Source organism: Rhinoderma darwinii, chromosome 1 (genome assembly GCF_050947455.1).
Source record: "Rhinoderma darwinii isolate aRhiDar2 chromosome 1, aRhiDar2.hap1, whole genome shotgun sequence".
Taxonomy (NCBI): domain Eukaryota; kingdom Metazoa; phylum Chordata; class Amphibia; order Anura; family Rhinodermatidae; genus Rhinoderma; species Rhinoderma darwinii.
In genome coordinates, this window is record NC_134687.1 from 382,156,261 (window position 1) to 382,180,229 (window position 23,969).

Here is a 23,969-nt window from a genome sequence, read left to right on the forward strand (position 1 = left end):
CAAAAAATGGAATAAAAAGAGATCAAAAAGTCGCATGTTCACGAAAAATGGTACTGATCGAAACTACAGTTCGTTACGCAAAAAATAAGTCCTCGCACGGCTTTATTGATTTTTTTTTGTGTTGCCTCTTAGAATAAGGCAACACAAAAAGTGAATGATTGTTTACAAAACGTATTTTATTGTGCAAACACCATAAGACATAAACATCTGGTATCGCCGTAATCGTATCGCCCCGCAGAATAAAGTGAATATGTCATTTATAGCGCACGGTGCACGCAGTAAAAAAAAAAGAATAAAAAACCAATAGTAGAATTGCTGTTTATTAGTCACCACGCCACCTAAAAATAGAATAAAAACTGATCAAAAAGCCGCATGCACCCCAAGAAAACTACAATGGATTCCTCAAGGGGTCTAGTTTCCAAATTGGGGTCACTTTTGGGGGGTTCCCAATGTTTTGGCACCACAAGACCTCTTCAAACCGGACATGGTGCCTAATAAAAAAGAGGCCTCAAAATCCACTAGGTGCTCCTTTGCTTCGGAGGCCGGTGCTTCAGTCCATTACCGCACTAGGGCCACATGTGGGATATTTCTCAAAACTGCAGAATCTGGGCAATACGTATTAAGTTGTGTTTCTCTGATAAATCCTTTTGTGTTATAAAAAAAATGGTATAAAGAGGATTTTCTGACAAAAAAAAAAAGTCAGATTCACCTCTACTTTGCTCTAAATTTCTGTGAAACACCTAAAGGGTTCATAAACTTTCTAAATGCTGTTGTGAATACTTTGAGGGGTCTAGTTTCTAAAATGGGGTATTTGATAGGGGTTTCTAATATATGGGCCCCTCAAGGCAACTTCAGAACTGAACTGGAACCTAAAAAAATAAATAAATGAGGCAATACTTCGCTTCTTACGTTATACTGATAATGAGCCGTGCCCACCCCGAGATGACCCCAGTTTTGACCGTTTGTTTAAACGGAGACCCCTATTAGACCGTTCCAGTGCCCGGTTTTCCCAAGCATACACCCCAGAGAAGTGTATTTCTATTGATGAGTCCCTGGTACATTTTAAAGGGAGGGTTCAATTCCACGAGTACCTGCCGGGTAAGAGGGCAAGGTATGGCGTGAAGATGTATAAGCTGCGAGAGTGCATCCGGGTATACCTACAGGTTTAGACTATATGAAGGAAACGCCACCCCCAAACCAGACTGCATTCTGGACTACAATAGGTACACGGGAGGGATGGACTTGTAAGATCAAATCCTGAAGCCCTACAGCGCCATGCGGTGTGGTATAAGAAGCTGGCCGGGCACATCATACAGATGGCATCTTACAATGCGTACGTGCTACGTCGATGTGCAGGCCAGACGGGAACTTTCCTGGAATTTCAAGAGGTGATTATCAAGAACCTAATCTTTAGGGACCAAGAAGGGGGGGGCACCCAGTACTTCTGGAAGCGGGGCCACACGCATCGTACCAAGGTGGCAACACTTTCCAGGAGAAGTTCCCCAAACTGGCAAGAAGGGAAAAAGTCAAAAGAGGTGCAAAGTCTGCTATAAGAGGGCGATAAGGGATGACACAATATATCAATGTGACACGTGTCCCGAATAACCAGAGCTCTGTATGAAAGTCAGTTTTAAAATTTATCATGCATCCCTTGGTTTATAACTTACCCCAATTTGACTTACCCTTATGCACTCCGCACAGCTTATCCCCCCTAGTCTTTCCCCTCTGAGCCCTGCTGTGTGCCCAGGCAGCTGATAACCGCCACATGTAGGGTATTGCCATACCCGGGAGAACCCACATTACAGTTTATGGGGTGTAGGTCTCTGGTCAAAATGCTCACTACACCTCTAGATGAATGCCTTAAGGGTGTAGTTATTAAAACGGGGTCACTTCTTGCGGGTTTCAACTGTACTGGTACCTCAGGTGCTTCTGCATACATGACTTCGCAGTAGAAAATCCCCAGTAGGCCAAATGGTGGTCCTTTCCTTCTGAGCCCTCCCATGGGCCCAAACGGCAGTTTATCACAACAAATGGGGTATTGCGGCAACCAGAACAAATTGCGCAACAGAATGGGGTATTTTGTTTCTTGTGAAAATAAGAAATTCAGCCAAAACTACATATTATTTGAAAAAAATTATTTTGTTTTCATTCCCAGCCCAATTCAAATAAGTTCTGTGAAGAAACTATGGGGTCTAAATGGTCACATTACCCATAAATGAATTCCTTGAGGGGTGTAGTTTCCAAAATGGGGTCACTTCTGGTGGGTTTCCATTGCTTTGATACCTCTGGGGCTCTGCAAATGCGACATGGCACCCGAAAACCAAACCAGCAAAATCTGCACTCCAGAGAACACACTGCGCTCCTTCCCTTCTGACGCCTCCCATGGGCCCAAACGGCAGTTTATTGCCACAAATGGGGTATTGCTGCACTCAGGAGAAATTGGGCAACAAAATTGAGTATTTTGTTCCCTGTGAAAATAAGAAATTTTGATAAAAAATTACATCTTATTGGAAAAAATGTCATTTTTTTCATTTCACAGCCCAATTCAAATACGTGCTGTGAAAAAACTGTGCGGTCAAAATGGTAACAACAACCATAAATGAATTCCTTGAGGGGTGTAGTTTCCAAAATGGGGTCACTATTGGGGGATTCCTACTGTTTTGGCACCTCAACACCTCTTCAAACCTGGCATGCTGCCTAAAATATATTCTAATAAAAAAAGAGGACTCAAAATGCACTAGGTGCTTCTTTGCTTCTAGGGCTTGTGTTTTAGTCCATGAGCGCAGTAGGGCCACATGTGGGACAGTTCTAAAAACTGCAGAATCTGGACAATACATATTTAGTAGTGTTTCTCTGGTAAAACCTTCTGTGTTACAGAAAAAAAAAAATATTGAAATTCAGCAAGAAAAATGAAATTTGCAAATTTCACCTCCACTTTGCTTTAATTCCTGTGAAATGCCTGAAGGGTTAAAAAACTTTCTAAATGCTGTTTTGAATACTTTGAGGGGTCTAGTTTTTAAAATGGGGTGTTTTATCAGGGTTTCTAATACATAGGCCCCACAAAGCCACTTCAGAACTCAAGAGGTACCTTAAAAAAGAGGCTTTTGAAATTTTCTTAAAAATATGAGAAATTGCTGTTTATGTTCTAAGCCTTGTAACGTCCAAGAAAAATAAAAGAATGTTCAAAAAACGATGCCAATCCGAAGTAGACATATGGGAAATGTGAACTAGTAACTATTTTGGGTGGTATAACAGTCTGTTTTACAAGCAGATGCATTTCAATTCTGAAAAATGCAATTTTTTCACAATTTTCTCTAAATTTTGCAATTTTTCACCAATAAACACTGAATATATCGACCAAATTTTACCACGAACATGAAGCCCAATGTGTCACGAGAAAACAATCTCAGAATCGCTTAGGTAGGTTTAAGCATTCCGACGTTATTACCACATAAAGTGAAATATGTCAGATTTGAAAAATGGGCTCTGAGCCTTAAGGCCAAAACTAGGCTGCGTCCTTAAGGGGTTAAGCTATGCTTTGCAATATATGACTGCTTTTCAGTGTCACTTTAAAGAGAGCTGTAACATTGGCATGGATAGAGGTGATGATGCAAGAATTATAGTGCCGTTCCCCATGCTATACTTGATAATGGCTTGTTTGAATCAAAACAAATCTTGGTATTGTATGAATACCCTTTACACTGCTGCTTGCTCTTTCATTACACAGTGGGATGTAAATTTTTGGGGATATTTAGTAACTTTTGCATAATGGTAATATCAAATTTTTAAATAATAATTGTAACTTTATTTAAAGGAGCCCTTCAAGAAGAAAATTAAAAAAAACTTGAAAAATTGTCAGAAATGTGGTAGACATCAAGCGGATCTCATCCACTTGTGGCGTTGTCCCAAGCTACATAGCTACATAGATTTTTGGCAGCTCCAGTCTTTTGAAAGACTGTGGTTGTAGCAAACGAATTAGAAAGATTTTGTTTCTGGCAAGATTGGTTATCATGTATTAATGGATCTCAAAAGATTTCCCACGGGAAATAGAATGGCACCATAAGGTGAATAGAGTGATGATTTTAGAAAGATCATATTACTTGACGCTAAGTAAAGAGGAAGGGGAAATATCTTTTTAGAAGATCTGTAAAAGATGGATAATGGAACTATCCCCCGAACAGAAAAATAACTTGGGGCTGGTTTAACCCCTTAAGGACACGGCCAATTTTGGCCTTGAGGACAGAGCAATTTTTTTTACATTTCCCTCTTTGCATCCCGACACTCATAACGCTTTTATTTTTTGTACGACGTAGTTGTATGAGACTTTGTTTTTTGCTGGACGAGTTGTACTTTATGTACGTACCATTTTTTGGTACAAATACATTATCGTTTAATTTCTATAAATTTTTAATTAGATTAAAATGCAGAAAAAAAGCAGTTGCGCAGCAGTTTTAATATTATTTTTTTTTACACCATACACCGATCATCATAAATAATGTTATACATTTGTTGAACAGGTTGTTACGGTCGTGGCGATACCAAATATGTCTATATTATTTCATGTTTTGGGACTTATATTTTAAAAAGTTGATTTATTATAAAAAATGTGTGTTTCTGTGTATTTTATTTACTTTTTATTTATTTGCCATTACTTTTTTTTTATCCCATAAAGGGATTTATCATTTTGATTTTTATTTTGTAACTGCAATGTACTGGCATAGATCTATATGCCAGTACATTAGCCTGTGTACTGATTGTACACAGGCAGTTGTTAGGGCATACCTCAGTATGCCCTAACAGGAAATATGTTCAGACAGCCCTGGGGTCCTTCAATAGACCCTGGGCTGTCTGGCCATACGAGTTGTGGACTTTGATCGCATCACAGTTATTTTCTGTGACGCGATCAATGTGCAGTCCCCTCTCTTTGAACGCCGCGATCAGCTTTCATCGCGGCGTTCAAAGGGTTAACAGCGGAGAGAAGATGTTTCTCTCCTCTCCGCTGTCAGAGCGGGGCCGTGGCTGTGTATTACAGCCGTTGCCCCGCTCTCGATCGCGCGCACAGACGCGCGCATTGACGGCTGTCACACAGGACGAGTATGCTCGTCCTAATGCGCGAAGTGCTCGCCGCTCAGGACGTGCATACTCGTCCTGTGTCGGCAACCAGTTAAAATGTGTTAGTAGTTTGAGGAGTAATGTTATCTTTTTTTTTTTTTCATTATATAAATATATATACATAATCTTTTTCTTTTATTTTATTTTTCTCTCTATCTTTCCCCTCTCTACGTGATATTTTCCAGGGTTTTAGGGGGTGACTGTTGATTTTCCAGCATTGACTTTTGGGAAAGTGTCTATACTACATAATATTTTGTTGATTAACTTTGAACGTTTTCTTCGGTTTTTTTTTGTGTGTTATTAAGCATGAAATATTTTGTTATTTAAATCGACAATAAAAAATTATATTTATAAAAAAAATTAATAAATTAGAAAAAGCCCTTTAATGTAAAAATAACTTCTTGTTTCCAAGCTGTGATATAATTACTTTAAGTTACATGCCTAGAGCTCCACTTGTGAGAGACTCTTGATTTCTGTCAAGTGAAAGCTTACCAGGGCATTCAAGCCACCAAAAACAAGAATGTCTACTTTCTACCTGGTACAAACTGTAAATGATATGTGTGTATATGTGGGGACATCCATGTACTTAGCGACTTTAAAGAGGCTCTGTCACCAGATTTTGCAACCCCTATCTCCTATTGCAGCAGATCGGCGCTGCAATGTAGATAAGAGTAACGTTATGTTTTTTTTAAAAACGAGCATTTTTGGCCAAGTTATGACCATTTTTATATTTATGCAAATGAGGCTTTCTAAAGTACAACTGGGCGTGTTTAACGTTAAAGTACAACTGGGCGTGTATTGTGTATGTACAGCTGGGCGTTTTTACTTGTTTTACTAGCTGTGCGTTGTGAATAGAAGTGTATGATGCTGACGAATCGGCATCATCCACTTCTCTTCACAACGCCCAGCTTCTGGCAGTGCACAGACACACAGCGTGTTCTCGAGAGATCACGCTATGAAGTCACTCACTTCCTGCCCCAGGTCCTGCATCGTGTCGGACAAGCGAGGACACATCGGCACCAGAGGCTACAGTTGATTCTGCAGCAGCATCAGCGTTTGCAGGTAAGTAGCTACATCGACTTACCTGCAAACGCCGATGCTGCTGCAGAATAAAATGTAGCCTCTGGTGCCGATGTGTCCTCGCTCGTCCGACACGATGCAGGACCTGGGGCAGGAAGTGAGTGACGTCACAGCGTGATCTCTCGAGAACACGCTGTGTGTCTGTACACTGCCAGAAGCTGGGCGTTGTGAAGAGAAGTGGATGATGCTGATTCGTCAGCATCATACACTTCTATTCACAACGCCCAGCTAGTAAAACAAGTAAAAACGCCCAGATGTACATACACAATACACGCCCAGATGTACTTTAACTTTAAACACGCCCAGTTGTACTTTAGAAAGCCTCATTTGCATAAATATAAAAATGGTCATAACTTGGCCAAAAATGCTCGTTTAAAAAAAAAACAAAAAAAAACCGTTACTCTAATCTACATTGCAGCGCCGATCTGCTGCAATAGGAGATAGGGGTTGCAAAATCTGGTGACAGAGCCTCTTTAATTTACAGAGGGTCTCCTTGGCAGCATTGTACCTGACAGAAATCAGAAGGGGACATCTTGTCACTAGAGTCTTCTCTCCACATACAAGTAATACATAAAAAAAAAAATACAGGTTTTGTGCAGGTTTCTGGCTGCTTTTTATACAGATATTGGGCGCCAAAAGTAGAAGGCACTTACCATTGTATAGCGAACAGGAGCAGAGCTTCAGTAACCCAGCACTTCCGCTAAACAGTGGTCAGAGCCTTCTGTTTGTTCCACCGACCCCTGCATAGCTTCCGGTGCCTGGAGGTAGCCGGAACCGCTGATCGGTGCGAGTTCCCCTACTGATCATATACTGATGACCTATCCTGTGGATAGGTCATCAGTAGAAAAAACAGCCCCCAACCTGAACAACCCCTTTAAAGGACTTTTCACGTTTTCTTTAATATGTCTCCTTTAAAGAGGCTCTGTCACCACATTATAAGTGCCTTATATTGTACATGATGTGATCGGCGCTGCAATGTACAGTGAAGGAAATAAGTATTTGATCCCTTGCTGATTTTGTAAGTTTGCCCACTGTCAAAGTCATGAACAGTCTAGAATTTTTAGGCTAGGTTAATTTTACCAGTGAGAGATAGATTATATAAAAAAAATCACATAGTCAAAATTATATATATTTATTTGCATTGTGCACAGAGAAATAAGTATTTGATCCCCTACCAACCATTAAGAGTTCAGCCTCCTCCAGACCAGTTACACGCTCCAAATCAACTTGGTGCCTGCATTAAAGACAGCTTTTACATGGTCACCTGTATAAAAGACTCCTGTCCACAGACTCAATTAATCAGTCTGACTCTAACCTCTACAACATGGGCAAGACCAAAGAGCTTTCTAAGGATGTCAGGGACAAGATCATAGACCTGCACAGGGCTGGAATGGGCTACAAAACCATAAGTAAGACGCTGGGTGAGAAGGAGACAACTGTTGGTGCAATAGTAAGAAAATGGAAGACATACAAAATGACTGTCAATCGACATCGATCTGGGGCTCCATGCAAAATCTCACCTCGTGGGGTATCCTTGATCCTGAGGAAGGTGAGAGCTCAGCCGAAAACTACACGGGGGGAACTTGTTAATGATCTCAAGGCAGCTGGGACCACAGTCCCCAAGAAAACCATTGGTAACACATTACGCCGTAATGGATTAAAATCCTGCAGTGCCCGCAAGGTCCCCCTGCTCAAGAAGGCACATGTACAGGCCCGTCTGAAGTTTGCAAATGAACATCTGGATGATTCTGAGAGTGATTGGGAGAAGGTGCTGTGGTCAGATGAGACTAAAATTGAGCTCTTTAGCATAAACTCAACTCGCCGTGTTTGGAGGAAGAGAAATGCTGCCTATGACCCAAAGAACACCGTCCCCACTGTCAAGCATGGAGGTGGAAACATTATGTTTTGGGGGTGTTTCTCTGCTAAGGGCACAGGACTACTTCACCACATCAATGGGAGAATGGATGGAGTCATGTACCGTCAAATCCTGAGTGACAACCTCCTTCCCTCCACCAGGACATTAAAAATGTCTCGTGGCTGGGTCTTCCAGCACGACAATGACCCGAAACATACAGCCAAGGCAACAAAGGAGTGGCTCAAAAAGAAGCACATTAAGGTCATGGAGTGGCCTAGCCAGTCTCCAGATCTTAATCCCATCGAAAACTTATGGAGGGAGCTGAAGATCCGAGTTGCCAAGCGACAGCCTCGAAATCTTAATGATTTACAGATGATCTGCAAAGAGGAGTGGTCCAAAATTCCATCTAACATGTGTGCAAACCTCATCATCAACTACAAAAACCGTCTGACTGCTGTGCTTGCCAACAAGGGTTTTGCCACCAAGTATTAAGTCTTGTTTGCCAAAGGGATCGAATACTTATTTCTCTGTGCACAATGAAAATAAATATATATAATTTTGACAATGTGATTTTCTGTTTTTTTTTTAAATATAATCTATCTCTCACTGGTAAAATTAACCTAGCCTAAAAATTCTAGACTGTTCATGTCTTTGACAGTGGGCAAACTTACAAAATCAGCAAGGGATCAAATACTTATTTCCATCACTGTAGATTACAGCAGTGTTTTTTTATTTAGAAAAACTATCATTTTTGACGGAGTTATGACCTATATTAGCTTTATGCTAATGAGTTTCTCAATGGACAACTGGGCGTGTTTTACTTTTTGACCAAGTGGGCGTTGTACAGAGGAGTGTATGACGCTGACCAATCAGCGTCATACACTTCTCTCCATTCATTTACACTGCAGACAGCGATATAGCTATATCACTATGTGCAGCCACATAAACACACTATAACATTACTGCAGTGTCCTGACAATGAATATACATTACCTCCAGCCAGGACGTGATGTGTATTCAGAATCCTGACCACTTCTCTGCACTTGTCTGTGAGTTACAGCACAGCAGGCGTAGTCTCGCGAGATTACGCTGTAAACTGTCATTTACAGCGAGATCTCGCTGTGCTGTGCTGTGCTGTAGTCTCACAGAGACGCTACAGAAGTGGTCAGGATTCTGAATATACATCACGTCCTGGCTGGAGGTAATGTATATTCATTGTCAGGACACTGCAGTAATGTTATAGTGTGTTTATGTGGCTGCACAAAGCGATATAGCTATATCGCTATCTGCAGTGTAAATGAATGGAGAGAAGTGTATGACGCTGATTGGTCAGCGTCATACACTCCTCTGTACAACGCCTACTTGGTCAAAAAATAAAACACGCCCAGTTATCCATTGAGAAATGCATTAGCATAAAGCGAATATAGGTCATAACTCTGTGAAAAATGATAGTTTTTCTAAATAAAAAACACTGCTGTAATCTACATTACAGCGCCGATCACATGTACAAGATAGGCCACTTATAATGTGGTGACAGATCCTCTTTAAAGAGGCTCTGTCACCAGATTTTCAAACCCCTATCTCGTATTGCAGCAGATCGGCGCTGCAATGTAGATAACAGTAACGTGTTTTTTTTCAAAAACTAGCATTTTTGGCCAAGTTATGAGCATTTTTATATTTATGCAAATGAGCCTTTCTTAAGTACAAGTGGGCGTGTATTGTGTGTGTACAGCTGGGCGTTTTTACTTGTTTTACTAGCTGGGCGTTGTGAATAGAAGTGTATGATGCTGACGAATCATCCACTTCTCTTCGTCAACACCCAGCTTCTGGCAGTGCACAGACACACAGCGTGTTCTCCAGAGATCACGCTGTGACGTCACTTCCTGCCCCAGGTCCTGCATCGTGTCGGACGAGCAAGGACACATCGGCACCAGGCTACATCGACTTACCTGCAAACGCTGATGCTGCTGCAGAATCAACTTTAGCCTCTGTCTCCTGGTGCCGATGTGTCCTCGCTCGTCCGACACGATGCAGGACCTGGGGCAGGAAGTGACGTCACGGCGTGATCTGTCGAGAACACGCTGTGTGTCTGTGCACTGCCAGAAGCTGGGTGGTAACGAAGAGAAGTGGATGATGCCGATTCGTCAGCATCATACACTTCCATTCACAACGCCCAGCTAGTAAAACAAGTAAAGACGCCCAGATGTACACACACAATACACGCCCACTTGTACTTCACTTTAAACACGCCCACTTGTACTTAAGAAAGGCTCATTTGCATAAATATAAAAATGCTCATAACTTGGCCAAAAATGCTCGTTTTTGAAAAAACAAAAACGTTACTGTTATCTACATTGCAGCGCCGATCTGCTGCAATACGAGATAGGGGTTTGAAAATCTGGTGACAGAGCCTCTTTAAGTCCTTTTTTTAATCTTTATATTATCGCAGCACATACTTTGCATCCAGGAGTAATAACCATTGAGATGTTATGTTTTAAGGTTGGGACAGCTTGTTAGTTTGGCTGGCATTGATCAGTCAGACTTTGCCATACCTGGGGATCCTCAGCTGTCTTCTACCATTGAAAGTGCTCAACAACCTTCATCTGAGATATTCCACCTGCAAAGAACCTACTTAGTTGACCAGGTAATTATCAACTATGTAGAGTCTGTTTGTCATTGTAAAATCTACTATTTGCTTATTCAGTTAATTTCTTATAATTGTTTGCTTTTAACTCAAACACACCTAGTAGTCTGTTACACTGTTTGCGTGATGAACTAAAATTTACTTTTGTCATTTGGATGTCATGTTATATTGCATCAAACACGATTCGGTTTTTGTCACATTTTCTCTTTTGCTTATTTTATGAATACTAAGGGAAAATGAGGACAGGGATAGAGGAAACATCAAATGCTTATGTCCAAAAGATTACTTATGGAAGACATGCTGCTGTATTTTAATTAAGACTGCAATTGTGTCATTTACTTCTGTTTTAGCTTGGGGTTTATATTTTTATCCCTGTAATAACATTGGGGCCCTAAAAGTTACAGTATGTCCACCTTCACAACCAATTTTTCGTATTTTAGCCAAAACATCTTAAATAAAAAATGGAGCAACTTTGAAAATAGTCTTGATTTAAAAAATGTCCTTATGGTTTCTTTCTACAGCTCCTATGCAGAACTACAGTCTGGTCCAGAAGTATTTTTACAGTGACACAATTGTCTTTATTTAGACTGCATACTTTGCCACAATGGGTTTGAAACAAAGCAATCAAGATCGAACTGAAGTGTAGACATTCAGCTTTAATTCAAGGGGTTTAACAAAAAAATATTGCATTATCCGTATAGGAAGCGCAGCCATTTTTCACATAGTCCCTCCATTTTCACAGTATCAAAAGTAATTGGACAAACTAACAATTATAAATATAAGGATTATTTTTCATGCTAGGATGCAAATCCTTTGCAGTCAATGACTGCCAGAAGTCTGGAAATCATGGACATCACTAAATGCTGGGTTTCCTCCTGTGAGATGCGTTGCCAGACCTTTACTGCAGGAGCCTTCAGTTGCTGCATGCTTGTGCTTGCTTTTTGCCTTCATATTTTGTCTTTGAGCATGTTTTTCACATACTAATCAGGTTAAGGTCAGGAGACTGATTTGGCCATTGAAGAATATTCAATTAATTTGCCTTAATGTCCTGTGGTATAAATGTACGGTGCCGCTGGCGAGTCGTTCTTGCGACCACCTTACATGTATTGTGCAGTGATGGCACAGACTCATCAGCTGAGCCTGCGCTATCAGCAGTAACATATAGCTGTCACCCTGTGCAACGGCCGGGGTCAAAGCTATGTCAGATTTCAGCCGTTAATCCTATATATACTGCGGTCAATAGCGACCGCAGCATTTAGGTGGTTAGACAAAGAAAGAGGGCTCCCCCTGTCAGCCCAACGAGGATGCGATTGCGGTGTGTCGATGGGTTGCTATAACAAAGGATGTCTGTCAGCAATAGGCTCGGAAGGCATAATGCACTGTAATACAGAAGTATTGTAATGTATTTACCCCCTCCTAACATACGCGGCAGAGGTCGGGTGGGAAAGTATATAGCAAGCTCACAGGCTGAGTTCGCTCCATAGAACGAACGTGTCGGCTATACGCGGCACGATTGCGGGGTGCCGATGGTCGTCATGGCAGCCTGGGGGCCTAATGAAGGCTCTCAGGTGTGCCATCCGGCAGGGCTTAATAGGTACCTGTCAGAATCACAATATACTACAATACATTAGTATATATATGTATATATATATATATATATATATATATATATGTTTTTTTTATATATATATATATATATATATATATATATATAACATTAAAAGTTCTAAAAACTCCCCTTTTCCCATTTTCATCCAAAAGCAATATAAAAAAACCTAAAACATAACTGGTATCGTTGTGTTTGTAAAAGTCCGAACTATCCCAATATGACATAATTTACCCATGCGGTAAACGCCATAAAATAAAAATTATTACCTAAAAAGTGATCAAAAATTCACATATACCCCGAAATTATACCAATAGAAAGTACAACTCGCTTTGCAAAAAAAAAAACGCCCTAATACTGCTCAATCGACGGAAATATAAAAAAGTTATGGCTCTCATAATATGGTGACACACAACAAATTTTATTTTTAGCAATTCGTTTTTCTCTTGTAAAACTAGTGAAACATAAAAAAACTATATAAATTTGGTATAGCCGTAATCTTATCAACCCCGAGAATAAAGTTAACATGTCATTTTTACTGCACGGTGAAGTCCGTAAAAACGAAACCCCCAAAAAATTCAGGAATTGCTGTTTTTTTTCCATTCTATCTCACAAATAATTATTTTCCAGTTTCCTAGTACGTTATATGGCTCAATAAATGGTGCCATGAAAAAATACAACTCGTCCCATAAAAATCAAGCCCTCATACCGCTTCGATAGAAAAATAAAAAAGTTATGTCTTTTGGAAGGTGGGGAGGAGAAAATTAAAATCCCAAAAATGGCTATGTATGGAAGGGGTTAAAGAAGCGATCTAGAGATTGCATAGTCATTGCCCTCACACAGCTCCATCGAAGGAAAAAAAAAAAAAAAGTAACAGCACAGATGAGCCCTTCCTTTCCTTGCCCATACTTTTCTCTTCCTGTCATTCTGGTACAAGCTCATCTTGGTTTAATTTGTCCAAAAGAAAAGTCGAATGCGGTATTATGTTCTTGAGTGTTACTAGTGGTTTGCATATTGAGATAAATCATCTGTATTTACATTTATGAAAGTCTCTCTTTAGTGTAGACTTAATGACTCTCCTATCTTCTCGTGAGTGTTCTTGACTTGGCTTCGTTCACATCTGCGTTAGGACTCCATTCATGGGTTCCATCTGAGCTTTCTGTCAGGGGAACCCATGAATGGAATCCAGCGGAAACTATAGGTTTCCGGTTGCATCACCATTGATTTCAATGGAGACTGATCCGGTGCAAATGGTTTCTGTTTGTTACCGTTGTTTAAGGGTTCCGTCGTTTTAATGGAATCAATACCGTAGTCGACTGCGCTATTGATTCCGTCAAAACGACGGAACCCTTAAAGAGGCTCTGTCACCAGATTATAAATGCCCTATCTCCTACATAATCGGATCGGTGCTGTAATGTAGATAACAGCAGTGGTTTTTATTTTGAAAAACGATCATTTTTGAGCAAGTTATGAGCTATTTTAGATTTAGTTTCTTAATCTGTTAGTGACCGCCAATACGCCTTTTAACGGCGGCCATTAATGGGCTTTATTCTGATGCATATGCCTTTTTATGGCACTGCAGTCAAATCTCCATGCTCTCAGCTGCTAGAGGTAGCTGAGGGCTGGGGGCGTCCCTGCTCTGCCATGTGAGATCGATATAAGTATCGATCTCACCCGTTTAACCCCTCAGATGCGGTGCACAATAGCGTGCACCGCATCTGAGTGGTTTTGGAGAGAGGGAGGGAGCTCCCTCTCTCCCACCGACACCCGGTGATACGATCGCCGAGTGTCTGTGTCTCCAATGGCAGCCGGGGGCCTAATAAAGGCCCCCAGGTCTGCCTGGAGCGAATGCCTGCTAGATCATGCCGGAGGCATGACCTAGCAGATGCCTGTCCGTTTTAAATGGACAGGCAGTAATACACTGCAATACAAAAGTATTGCAGTGTATTATAATAGCGATCGGAGAATCGCATATTATAGTCCCCTAGTGGGACTAGTAAAAAGGTAAAAAAAAAGTTTAATAAAGTTAATTTTAAAAAAAAATGAAAAACCCACCTTTTCCCCTTACAAAATGCTTTACTATTAAAAAACCAAAATAAAGTAAAAAAGTTACACATATTTGGTATCGCTGCGTACGTAACGACCCCGACTATAAATGTATTACATTATTTAACTCGCACGGTGAACGCCGTAAAAAATGTAAAAAACTATGGAAAAATGGCGGTTTTCTGTGAATCCTGACTTTAAAAAAAATGTGATAAAAAGTGATCAAAAAGTCGCATCTACTCCAAAATGGTAAAACATACAAAAACTATACAAATTTGGTATCGTTGCAATCGTAACAACCCGCTGAATAAAGTTATTGTGTTATTTATATCACACGGTAAACGGCGTTGATTTAAGACGCGGAAAAGAGTGGCGAAATGTCAGTTTTTTTTCTATTACCCCCCCAAAAAAAAGTTAATAAAAGTTAATCAATAAATAATATGTCCCCCAAAATGGTGCAATTAAAAAGTACAACTTGTCCCGCAAAAAACAAGACCTTATACAGCTATGTCGACGCAAAAATAAAAAAGTTATAGCTCTTGGAATGCGACGATGGAAAAACGTAAAAAATGGCTTGGTCATTAAGGTTTAAAATAGGCTGGTCATTAAAGGAACAGTGTGACCCCCAAATTTTTTTTAATATGTTAGTGCTATATTAAAAACGTTTGGATTAATTTGTGTGTTACTTTTTTTTATTTTTACACTTTTTCTTCCCTATGGGGGCTGCCATTTTTTTTTCCATTTCTGTATGTGTCGATTAACGACACATACAGACATGGAATACGGCAGCTCCAGTCCCATAGGGACTGCGAACGGGGCCCGTTCCATCCACTATCGTGTACGCCGCTGTGTGGGAACGGCGCATGCGCCGCTCCCGCAAAGTTCAATTTGAAATGCGCGCCGTCCGGCGCCATTTTCCTGTGGACCGGAAGTCGCGGCTGGACAGTAAGATTACTACTTCCGGTCGCGGCTTCCTGACTTGTGCACATGGAGCAGCGGCAGCAGACGGAGCGGATGGACCGGAGGGAGCGGCGGCGACTGGAGCAGGTAAGAGATTTCAATGTATGTTCGTGTTTGTGTGTGTTTACTACTGTATGTAAACCTACTACACTGTGTGTTAGCTCAAAAAATGGCGACACACAGTGTAGGAGGTTAGACCGTTCAAACCCCTCGTTTCTCCCGGCACTAGCCAGGATAAAGGAGGGGGGGATTCTGAGAGCTCACTAGAGCGAGGGATTTTTACCCAATTTTGCAGCATAAAGCAATGTGGTTGCTTTACCACATGCAATGCTGCAATTTTGGGAATGGCTCCATCTAGTGACCAGTGCTGGGAAATATTATAAATTGAATCCAATTCATAATATTTCCTGACTCGTGAAAAAAAAATAAAAAAATTAGAACAATGTTTAATCACCTATACACTAACTGTTTAACTAAAAAAAAAAAAACATGTTTTGCTGGCAACACATTCCCTTTAACCCCTTAGTGACCACTAATACGCCTTTTTACGTCGGTCACTAATGGGCTTTAGGCTAGGCTGACGCCTTTTCACGTCAGCCTAGTCTAAGTCCTGCACGAGTCTCCCGTGCAGGCAGGAGCCGGGGCTCTGCTGTCTGATGACAGCTGAGCTCCTGCTCCAACGCCCGCGATCGAAGTTTACTTCGATCGCGGCCGTTTAACCCGTTAAATGCCGCCGTCAATAGCGACCGCGGCATTTAACTTTGTTTACAGAGGGAGTGCGCTCCCTCTGTCACCCATCGGCGGCCCGCGAATGCAATCGCGGGTCTCCGATGGGGTGTCATGGCAGCCGGGGGCTTGATAAAAGCCTCCAGGTCTGCCCTGGACATATGCCTGTTAGGACGTGCCGGAGGCACGTCCTAACAGATTGCCTGTCAGATTTACACTGACAGGCAATAATGCTCTGGTATACGAAGTATACCAGAGCATTATAGCAGCGATCGGAATATCGCACAGTAAAGTCCCCTAGTGGGACTAATAAAATCAGTCATCAAAGTGAAATAAAGATTATTAATAAAAAGTACAGTAAAAAAATAAATCCATTTTTTTTCCATAAAAAGTGGTTTTATTTAGTAAAAGTGTAAAAAAAAAAAAAAAAAGTACACATATGTGGTATCGCCGCGACCGTAATGACTCCATTAATAAAGTTAATATGTAATTTAAACCGCAAAGTGAACACCGTAAAAAAAAAATGCAAAAAACCATGGCGAAATTGCAATTTTTTTCCATTGCCCCCCAAAAAAGTCATAATAAAAATGAATCAATAAGTCCCACGCACCCCAAAACAGTACCATTCAAAACTACGTCTCGTCCCGCAGAAAACAAGCCCAAAAAATCACTACATTGATGGAAAAATAAAAAAATTACGGCTCTTGGAAAGCGACGATGCAAAAACAAATAATTTTAGTTCAAAAGTGTTTTTATTGTGCAAAAGTCGTAAAACATAAAAAAACCTCTACATATGTGGTATCGCCGTAATCGTACCGACCCATAGAATAAAGGTAACATGTTATTTACGTCGCACAGTGAACGGCGTCAATTTAAAAACGCATAGAACAATGGCGGAATTTCAGGTTTTTTTTATAATCCCCCCCAAAAAGGTTAATAAAAGTTAATATAAAAATTATATGTACCCAAAAATGGTGCTATTAAAAAGCTCAACTAATCCCGCAAAAAACAAGTCCTCATACAGCTATGTAGACGAAAAAATAAAAAGGTTATAGCTCTTTGAATGCGACTATAGAAAAACGAATAAATTAGCTTGGTCATTAGGGCCTAAAATGGGCTGGTCACTAAGGGGTTAAGGGGTTTTAGATCAATTGGGCATGTTTTTACTTTTGACCAAGTGGGTGTTGTAAAGAAGTGTATGAGGCTGACCAATCAGTGACCAATCAGTGTCATACTCTCATTGTTCCAGCCCAGCATGATCCACAGCACAGTGTGATTGTGCAGTGAAAGAAGCTGGGATGGAACAATGAGAAGTGAATGACCAGTTGGTCTTTAAGAAACGAAATCTAAAATTGCTCATAACTTGCTCAAAAATGATCGTTTTTCAAAATAAGAACCACTGCTGTTATCTACATTACAGCGCCGATCAGATTATGTAGGAGATGGGCACTTATAATCTGGTGACAGAGCCTCTTTAAACAACGGTGACCTATGGAAACCATTTGCCCCGGATCTGTCACCGTTGAAATCAATGGTGATGCAAACAGAAACCTATGGTTTCCGTTTGTTTCAGTTTGGATTCCGTTCATGAGTTCCCTTGACAGAAAGCACCGACGGAACGCATGAACGGAGTTCCAACGCAGATGTGAACGAAGCCTTAGATGTTGTGATGGTCTTTGTTTTATTTTACCAATGACAGAATTCTGCGATCATCCACTTTAGTTATCTTCTGTGGTCTTTCAGGCCTTTTGGTGTTTCTGAGCTCGCCAGTTCATTCATTCCTTTTCAAAAATGTACCAAATTGATGATTTGGCCACTCCTAAAGTTTCTGTTATTTCTGAAAGATATGATTAGTTTGAGCCTAATTGTCATGTCCGTGGCTGCGCGCCGTCAGTTCCACTCTCCCCATGACAGCCGCAGCCACGAGTCGGCGAGCATCAGCTCATAAGTCCCTGGACTATAAGAGGGGTTCAGCCCCTTGCTTCTATGCCTCAGCGTTGTTGTCGTATTTTATGTTTGTCTATGCGATGGTCTTCTAGTGTGTTCCTGTTCCTGTATCCCGTGCTATCCTGGTCTTGTGCCGTGCTGAGCCAGAGTCGTGCTGTGCTGTATTCCACGCCTGTCCTGCTTCACCACGCCTGACGTCTGCCTGCTGCCTAGTCCCAGCCGAGCCTGCCGTGCTACTGTCCGAGCTGCCACAGGTACCCTATACGATCTATAGACTTTAACCTGCGCCCTGTTGGCCAGCTGCCATACCGCCAAGGTGGTACGGCCCAGTGGTTCCACGAACCCTATGTGACGGTATGCTCAGGCCATGGACCCCGCTGGTCGATTCAAGACCATGACAACGTCACAGGAGATGCGGACGGATCTCCGGTCTCGACAGGACCAATTCCTCCAGGCGTTGAACATTCTCGCACGTCGGCAAGAGACACAAGCTGCCGTTCCTCCTACTACACCTCCTGACAGTGTTGACCCGCGTTTTTCTTTGCCACTTCCTGACCGCTATGATGGAGACGCAAGTACCTGTCGTGGATTTTTGAACCAGTGCCATATCCACTTCAGCCTGTATACTAGGACATTTTCGTCTGATGGCGCAAGGGTCGCTTTCATCAACTCACTGGCAAGGCCCTTGCATGGGCGAACCCTATCTGGGAGAGACAAGGACCAGAGACCCGTGACTTCCAGGGTTTCCTCCGGACTTTTCGCATGGTGTTTGAGGAGTCTGGACGGGTTTCATCTGCAGCGGCTTCCTTGATTTACCTATGCCAAGGAGACACCTCCGTGAGCGAGTGCGCCATCCTCTTCCGTACCCTGGTGGGAGAACTGTTATGGAACAATGAGGCCCTGGTAGCTGCATTCTGGCATGGACTGTCTCCTAAAATTAAGGACGAACTTGCCGCTCGAGATCTACAGTCTACCCTGGATGACCTCATCCTTCTGTCCGCCCGGATTTATATGCGGATCCGAGAATGCCTCCAAGAGGTACGTCGGGAGGGAGGCCTTCCTAGTCTGGTCCCTACTTTGCAGCAACCCCTGTTGTCCTCAGATGTCGACCCTCCTAAGGAGTCTGTGATGATGGACCAGTGTAAGCTATCCACGCAGGAGAGACAACGCAGACGCACTTCTGGACTCTGTCTATATTGCAGCCTCGGTTACCATCTTGTGCGTCTGTGTCCCTAAAGATCCCAAAGCCTAGGGTTGCTAGGAGAGACAACCTTGGGTAAGAAAGGACTTTAGTCTAAATTGTCCATACCAGTGACCATAGTGTCCGGCGAGAGAACATATCAGGTCTCTTCGTATCTGGACTCTGGATCCGCTGCTAATTTCATCCGTAGAAACCTGATGGATCTTCAATTACCCACCACCCCCCTGGAGAGGCCGTTGATGGTTGCATCTGTAAATTGACTACCCCTGCAAGACCCAGTTATACCTGTGACCAAGCCGCTGAGGCTCCAAGTGGGAGCTCTTCATTCCGAACTTCTCTCGTTCTATGTCCTATCCAAAGCCGTTAACCCTGTGTTGCTGGGCCTGCCTTGGTTCTGTCTACATGCCCCGATTCTGGACTGGAATTCTGGAGAGGTACTCCAGTGGGGCCCTGAGTGTCCAGGCTATCCCTGGTGCAGATTAGTTCGGTTCAGCCTTCGCTGCCTCGGTCATTCGCAGGATTGCCGGGTCATTATGCTGCATTTTCGGACGTCTTCAGCAAGAGGGAGGCGGAAACATTGCCTCCACATCGGGCGTATGACTGTCCTATCGAGCTGATTCCTGGTGCATCCCTTCCCTGTGGTAGGGTATATCCTCTCTCCTTGCCAGAGACTCTGTCCATGTCCGGCTATGTGAAAGATAACTTGAAGAGGGGCTTCATACGGAAGTCTTCCTCCCCGGCAGGAGCCGGGTTCTTCTTCGTCAAAAAGACGGATGGTTCTCTTCATCCTTATATTGACTACCGAGGTCTCAACCAGATCACGGTGAAAAATAAATATCCGTTGCCACTGATCTCAGAACTGTTTGATCGTATACGTGGTGCCAAGATTTTTTCCAAACTAGACATGCGTGGGGCTTACAATCTAGTCCGGATTTGCCAGGGTGACGAATGGAAGACTGCATTTTACACACGTGATGGACACTATTAATATCTAGTAATGCCCTTCGGCCTGTGTAATGCTCCCGCGGTCTTCCAGGAGTTTCTTAATGACATTTTCCGCCACCTCCTCTATGTTTGTGTAGTAGTCTACCTTGATAACCTCTTGATTTTTTTCTCCAGATCCTATGACGCATCAGAGACATGTCCGTCACGTTTTGCTGCGGTTAAGTAAGAATCGTCTGTATGCTAAGTTGGAGAAGTGCGTGTTTGAAAAAGATGCTCTAACCTTCCTGGGCTACATCGAATCGAGGTCTCGAGATGGATCCTGAAAAGGTAAAGTGTGTCCTGGAATGTCCCACGCCCTTAAGGCTTGAGGGCCATACAGCGCTTTCTGGGATTCGCCAATTTCTACAGACAGTTTATTCCAAACTTCTCCTCACAGACTTCTCCTATCTCTAACCTCACTAAGAAGGGCATGAACGCTAAGGTGTGGACTCCTGAGGCAGAGTCCGCATTCAATAGCCAAAAGAGTACCTTCACATCGGCCTCTATCCTCCATTATCCAGACGTCTCTCTACAGTTATCGTTGGAGGTGGACGCATCCTCTGTCGGTGTTGGTGCACTCCTGTTTCAGAGAGGCTCTAAGGGCAAGTCAATGGTATGTGGATATTTTTCTAAGCTCTTCTCTTCCGCAGAACATAACTACTTGATTGGGGATCGGGAGTTACTAACCATCAAATTGGCTCTGGAGGAATGGAAACCTCTACTAGAGGGCGCAGCTCATCCCATCCTGATTTTTACGGACCATAAGAACCATATCTAAACCCTCGTCAGGCCAGGTGGTCACTGTTCTTTACCAGGTTCCAGTTTGAGTTCCATTATCGCCCGGCCGACAAGAATGTGAGGGCCGATGCCTTGTCCAGGTCTTCCGTGACTGAAGACACCATGGAGATTCCACAGAACATTATTGATCCGTCTTGCATTGTCTCTGTCAATACCCTGCAAGTTGGGGACATTCCTTCAGAGAGGACTTTTCTGCGCCTGGCTGATTGTGGAAGAATCATCCGCTGGGGACACTCCTCTAGACTGGCAGATCACGCGGCGGTCCGGAAAGACCCAGGATCTGATTGCTCGTCATTTCTGATGGCCCACGCTTCCCAAGAACATTATGGACTTTGTTTCTTCCTGTTCAGTATGTGCAGCCAACAAGGTCGCTCACTACAGACCTGCTGGTCATCTCCAGCCATTGTGCCCAATTCTCCCTGGCATTATATAGCTATGGACTTTATTACGAATCTGCCTCTGCCGGATGCAGTACGGTCTGGGTGGTGGTGGATCGATTTTCTAAGGTGGCCCACTTCGTTCCTCTGACCGGTCTTCATTCTGCTCCTCAGCTGGCCAATCTGTTCATCCTACACATCTTCCACCTACACGGCTTGCCGCAGCATATTGTGTCTGATCGGGGGTTTCAGTTCACCTCAAAGTTCTGGAGAGCCCTCTGCGGACTCCTCGGTGTGAAGTTGGACTTTTCCCTTAGCCTACCATCCTCAGTCCAATGGTCAGGTCTAGAGGATCAATTAGATCTTGGAGAACTACCTACGCCACTTCATCTCCAAGCAGCATGATGACTGGGTGCAGCTGCTACCGTGGGCTGTGTTCTCATATAATAATTACACCAGCGAGTCCCCAAGGAATACACCCTTCTTCATTGTCTACGGCCAACACCCACAAATTCGTCTCCCGCTGCCCGATACTTCCGAGGTACCAGAGGCTGACTCCGCTTTTAGAGACTTCCTGCAGATCCGGCAACACACTTGATCCTCCATCCTAATGGCAGTCGACTGCATGAAACGGAAGGCTGACACAAGGAGCAGAGAACCTCCTCAATTTCTTCCTGGCACGAGGGTCTGGCTGTCTTCTAGGAATATCCGACTGAAGGTGCCATCATGCAAATTTGCTCCCAGGTTCCTTGGCCCCTCGAGATCCTGCAGCAAATCAACCCTGTCGTCTACAAGCTTCGGCTGCCTCCTACCCTCAAGATCCCCAACTCCTTCCATGTCTCCCTCCTGAAGCCGGTGGTTCTGAACCGCTATACCAAGACTCCTAGCCCTACGGTTGCCTCCAGCAGTCCTTCAGACACCTTTGAGGTTAAGGAGATCTTGGACACCAAGAAAGTGAGAGGAAAGACTTTTTATTTGGTGCAGTGGAGGGGGTTTGGTCCTGAAGAGAGGTCTTGGGAGCCAGATGAGAACATCAATGCTCCTACTCTTCTGAAGAAGTTTCTCTCGCTCTGGACCCAAGAAAAGGGGGCGTAAGCGGGGGATACTGTTCTGTCCGTGGCTGCAGGCCGTCAGTTCCACTCTCCCCATGACAGCCACAGCCACGAGTCGGCGAGCGCTTGCCTCAGTCTCCTCCTCTCCTCAGGAGTCGCTTCCACTCACTTCAGCCGGATCCCGTAGGGTGCGCAAGCACGCTCGTGCCCGCTGTTAAAGGGGTAGCGCGCACGTCGGATTTTGATGAACCACCAGCCCATGACTCCCTGGACTATAAGAGGGGTTCAGCCCCTTGCTTCTATGCCTGAGCGTTGTTGTCGTACCCTATGTTTGTCTATGCGATGGTCTCCTAGTGTATTCCTGTTCCTGTATCCTGTGCTATCCTGGTCGTGTGCCATGCTGTGCTGTATTCCACGCCTGTCCTGCTTCACCACGTCTGACGTCTGCCTGCTGCCTAGTCCTAGCCGAGCCTGCTGTGCTACTGTCCGAGCTGCCACAGGTACCCTATATGAACTATAGACTTTAACCTGCACCCTGTTGGCCAGCTGCCATACCGCCAAGGCGGAACGGCACGGTGGGTCCACGAATCCTACGTGACACTACTGATGGATTTCTTTACTTGCATTGACACCTCTTTATACCGCATATTGAGGCTATGTTCATACGCTTCGCAAAAAATGTGTGAAAATACGGAGCTGTTTTCAAGGGAAAACAGCTCCTGATTTTCATCCGTTTTTTTAAGCAAACTCGCGTTTTTTACAGCCGTTTTTGAAGCTGTTTTTCTATAGAGTCGCGTTTTTTTTTTTATAAAACGGCCCGTCGAAACAAAATGCCCTATCTCCCAATGCCATCAATTTTAAGGACCTGGATAACCCCTTTAAATTACTTTGGCGCTTGTGAAAATGACCGTAATTCCTAAACGGTTAATGCAATATTTTTGTTAAACTTCTTGAATGAAAACTGAATGTCTACACTTACATTTACATCTTGATTTGTTTCAAAATCATTACGGTGGTTTTCAGGGGCTAAATTATGAAATTTGTGTCACTGGCCAATTACTTAGGGACCGACTGTATGTATCTCCATGGTAAAAGTCAACAATCAAACCCTGTGTAGTCTGATCCTGCAGTCACCCACTTTTATTTATCAACTAATTTTTGCTAACCTAACTAAAATAGAGGACAGCTAAAAGGTAGATTCACTGCAGGATCAGACTACACATAGTTGGTTTGATGTCTGTTACCATGGAGATACAGAAGTCTGCATAGGAACTGTAGTAAGAAAACAATAGGAAGTTGCTTAATTGTTTTGTTTTTATTTTAGATTCATTGGGATAATGAAAAGAAATTGATTGAGAAGTTAGAGATGGCCTTTAAGGCTCCAAGTGATTACAGGGATAAAAAGAAAATTCTAAACCCCCACAAAAATTTAGTTGTGAAGGTGGACCTAGTCTTAAAACGGGGTGTATTATCCGGAAATTACATATTTGTATTTTATTATTAACTTTTTTTGTTATATAAATCTTCATATAAAAACAATCCAAAAAATATTCCAGTTTTTTTTACACTGTCCAATAGAGC

The 23,969-nt window shown here is 42.9% G+C and overlaps 1 protein-coding gene across 1 annotated transcript in view; it reads left to right on the forward strand.

Annotated features, from left to right (window-relative positions):
* CEP78 (centrosomal protein 78) overlaps positions 1 to 23,969 on the forward strand; it is a 174,163-nt gene that overhangs the window by 145,776 nt on the left and 4,418 nt on the right. Inside the window, exon 15 of the mRNA XM_075828324.1 lies at positions 10,547 to 10,691. Within this exon, the coding sequence (XP_075684439.1) occupies positions 10,547 to 10,691 (145 nt within the window). The remainder of the gene's footprint in view (positions 1 to 10,546; positions 10,692 to 23,969) is intronic.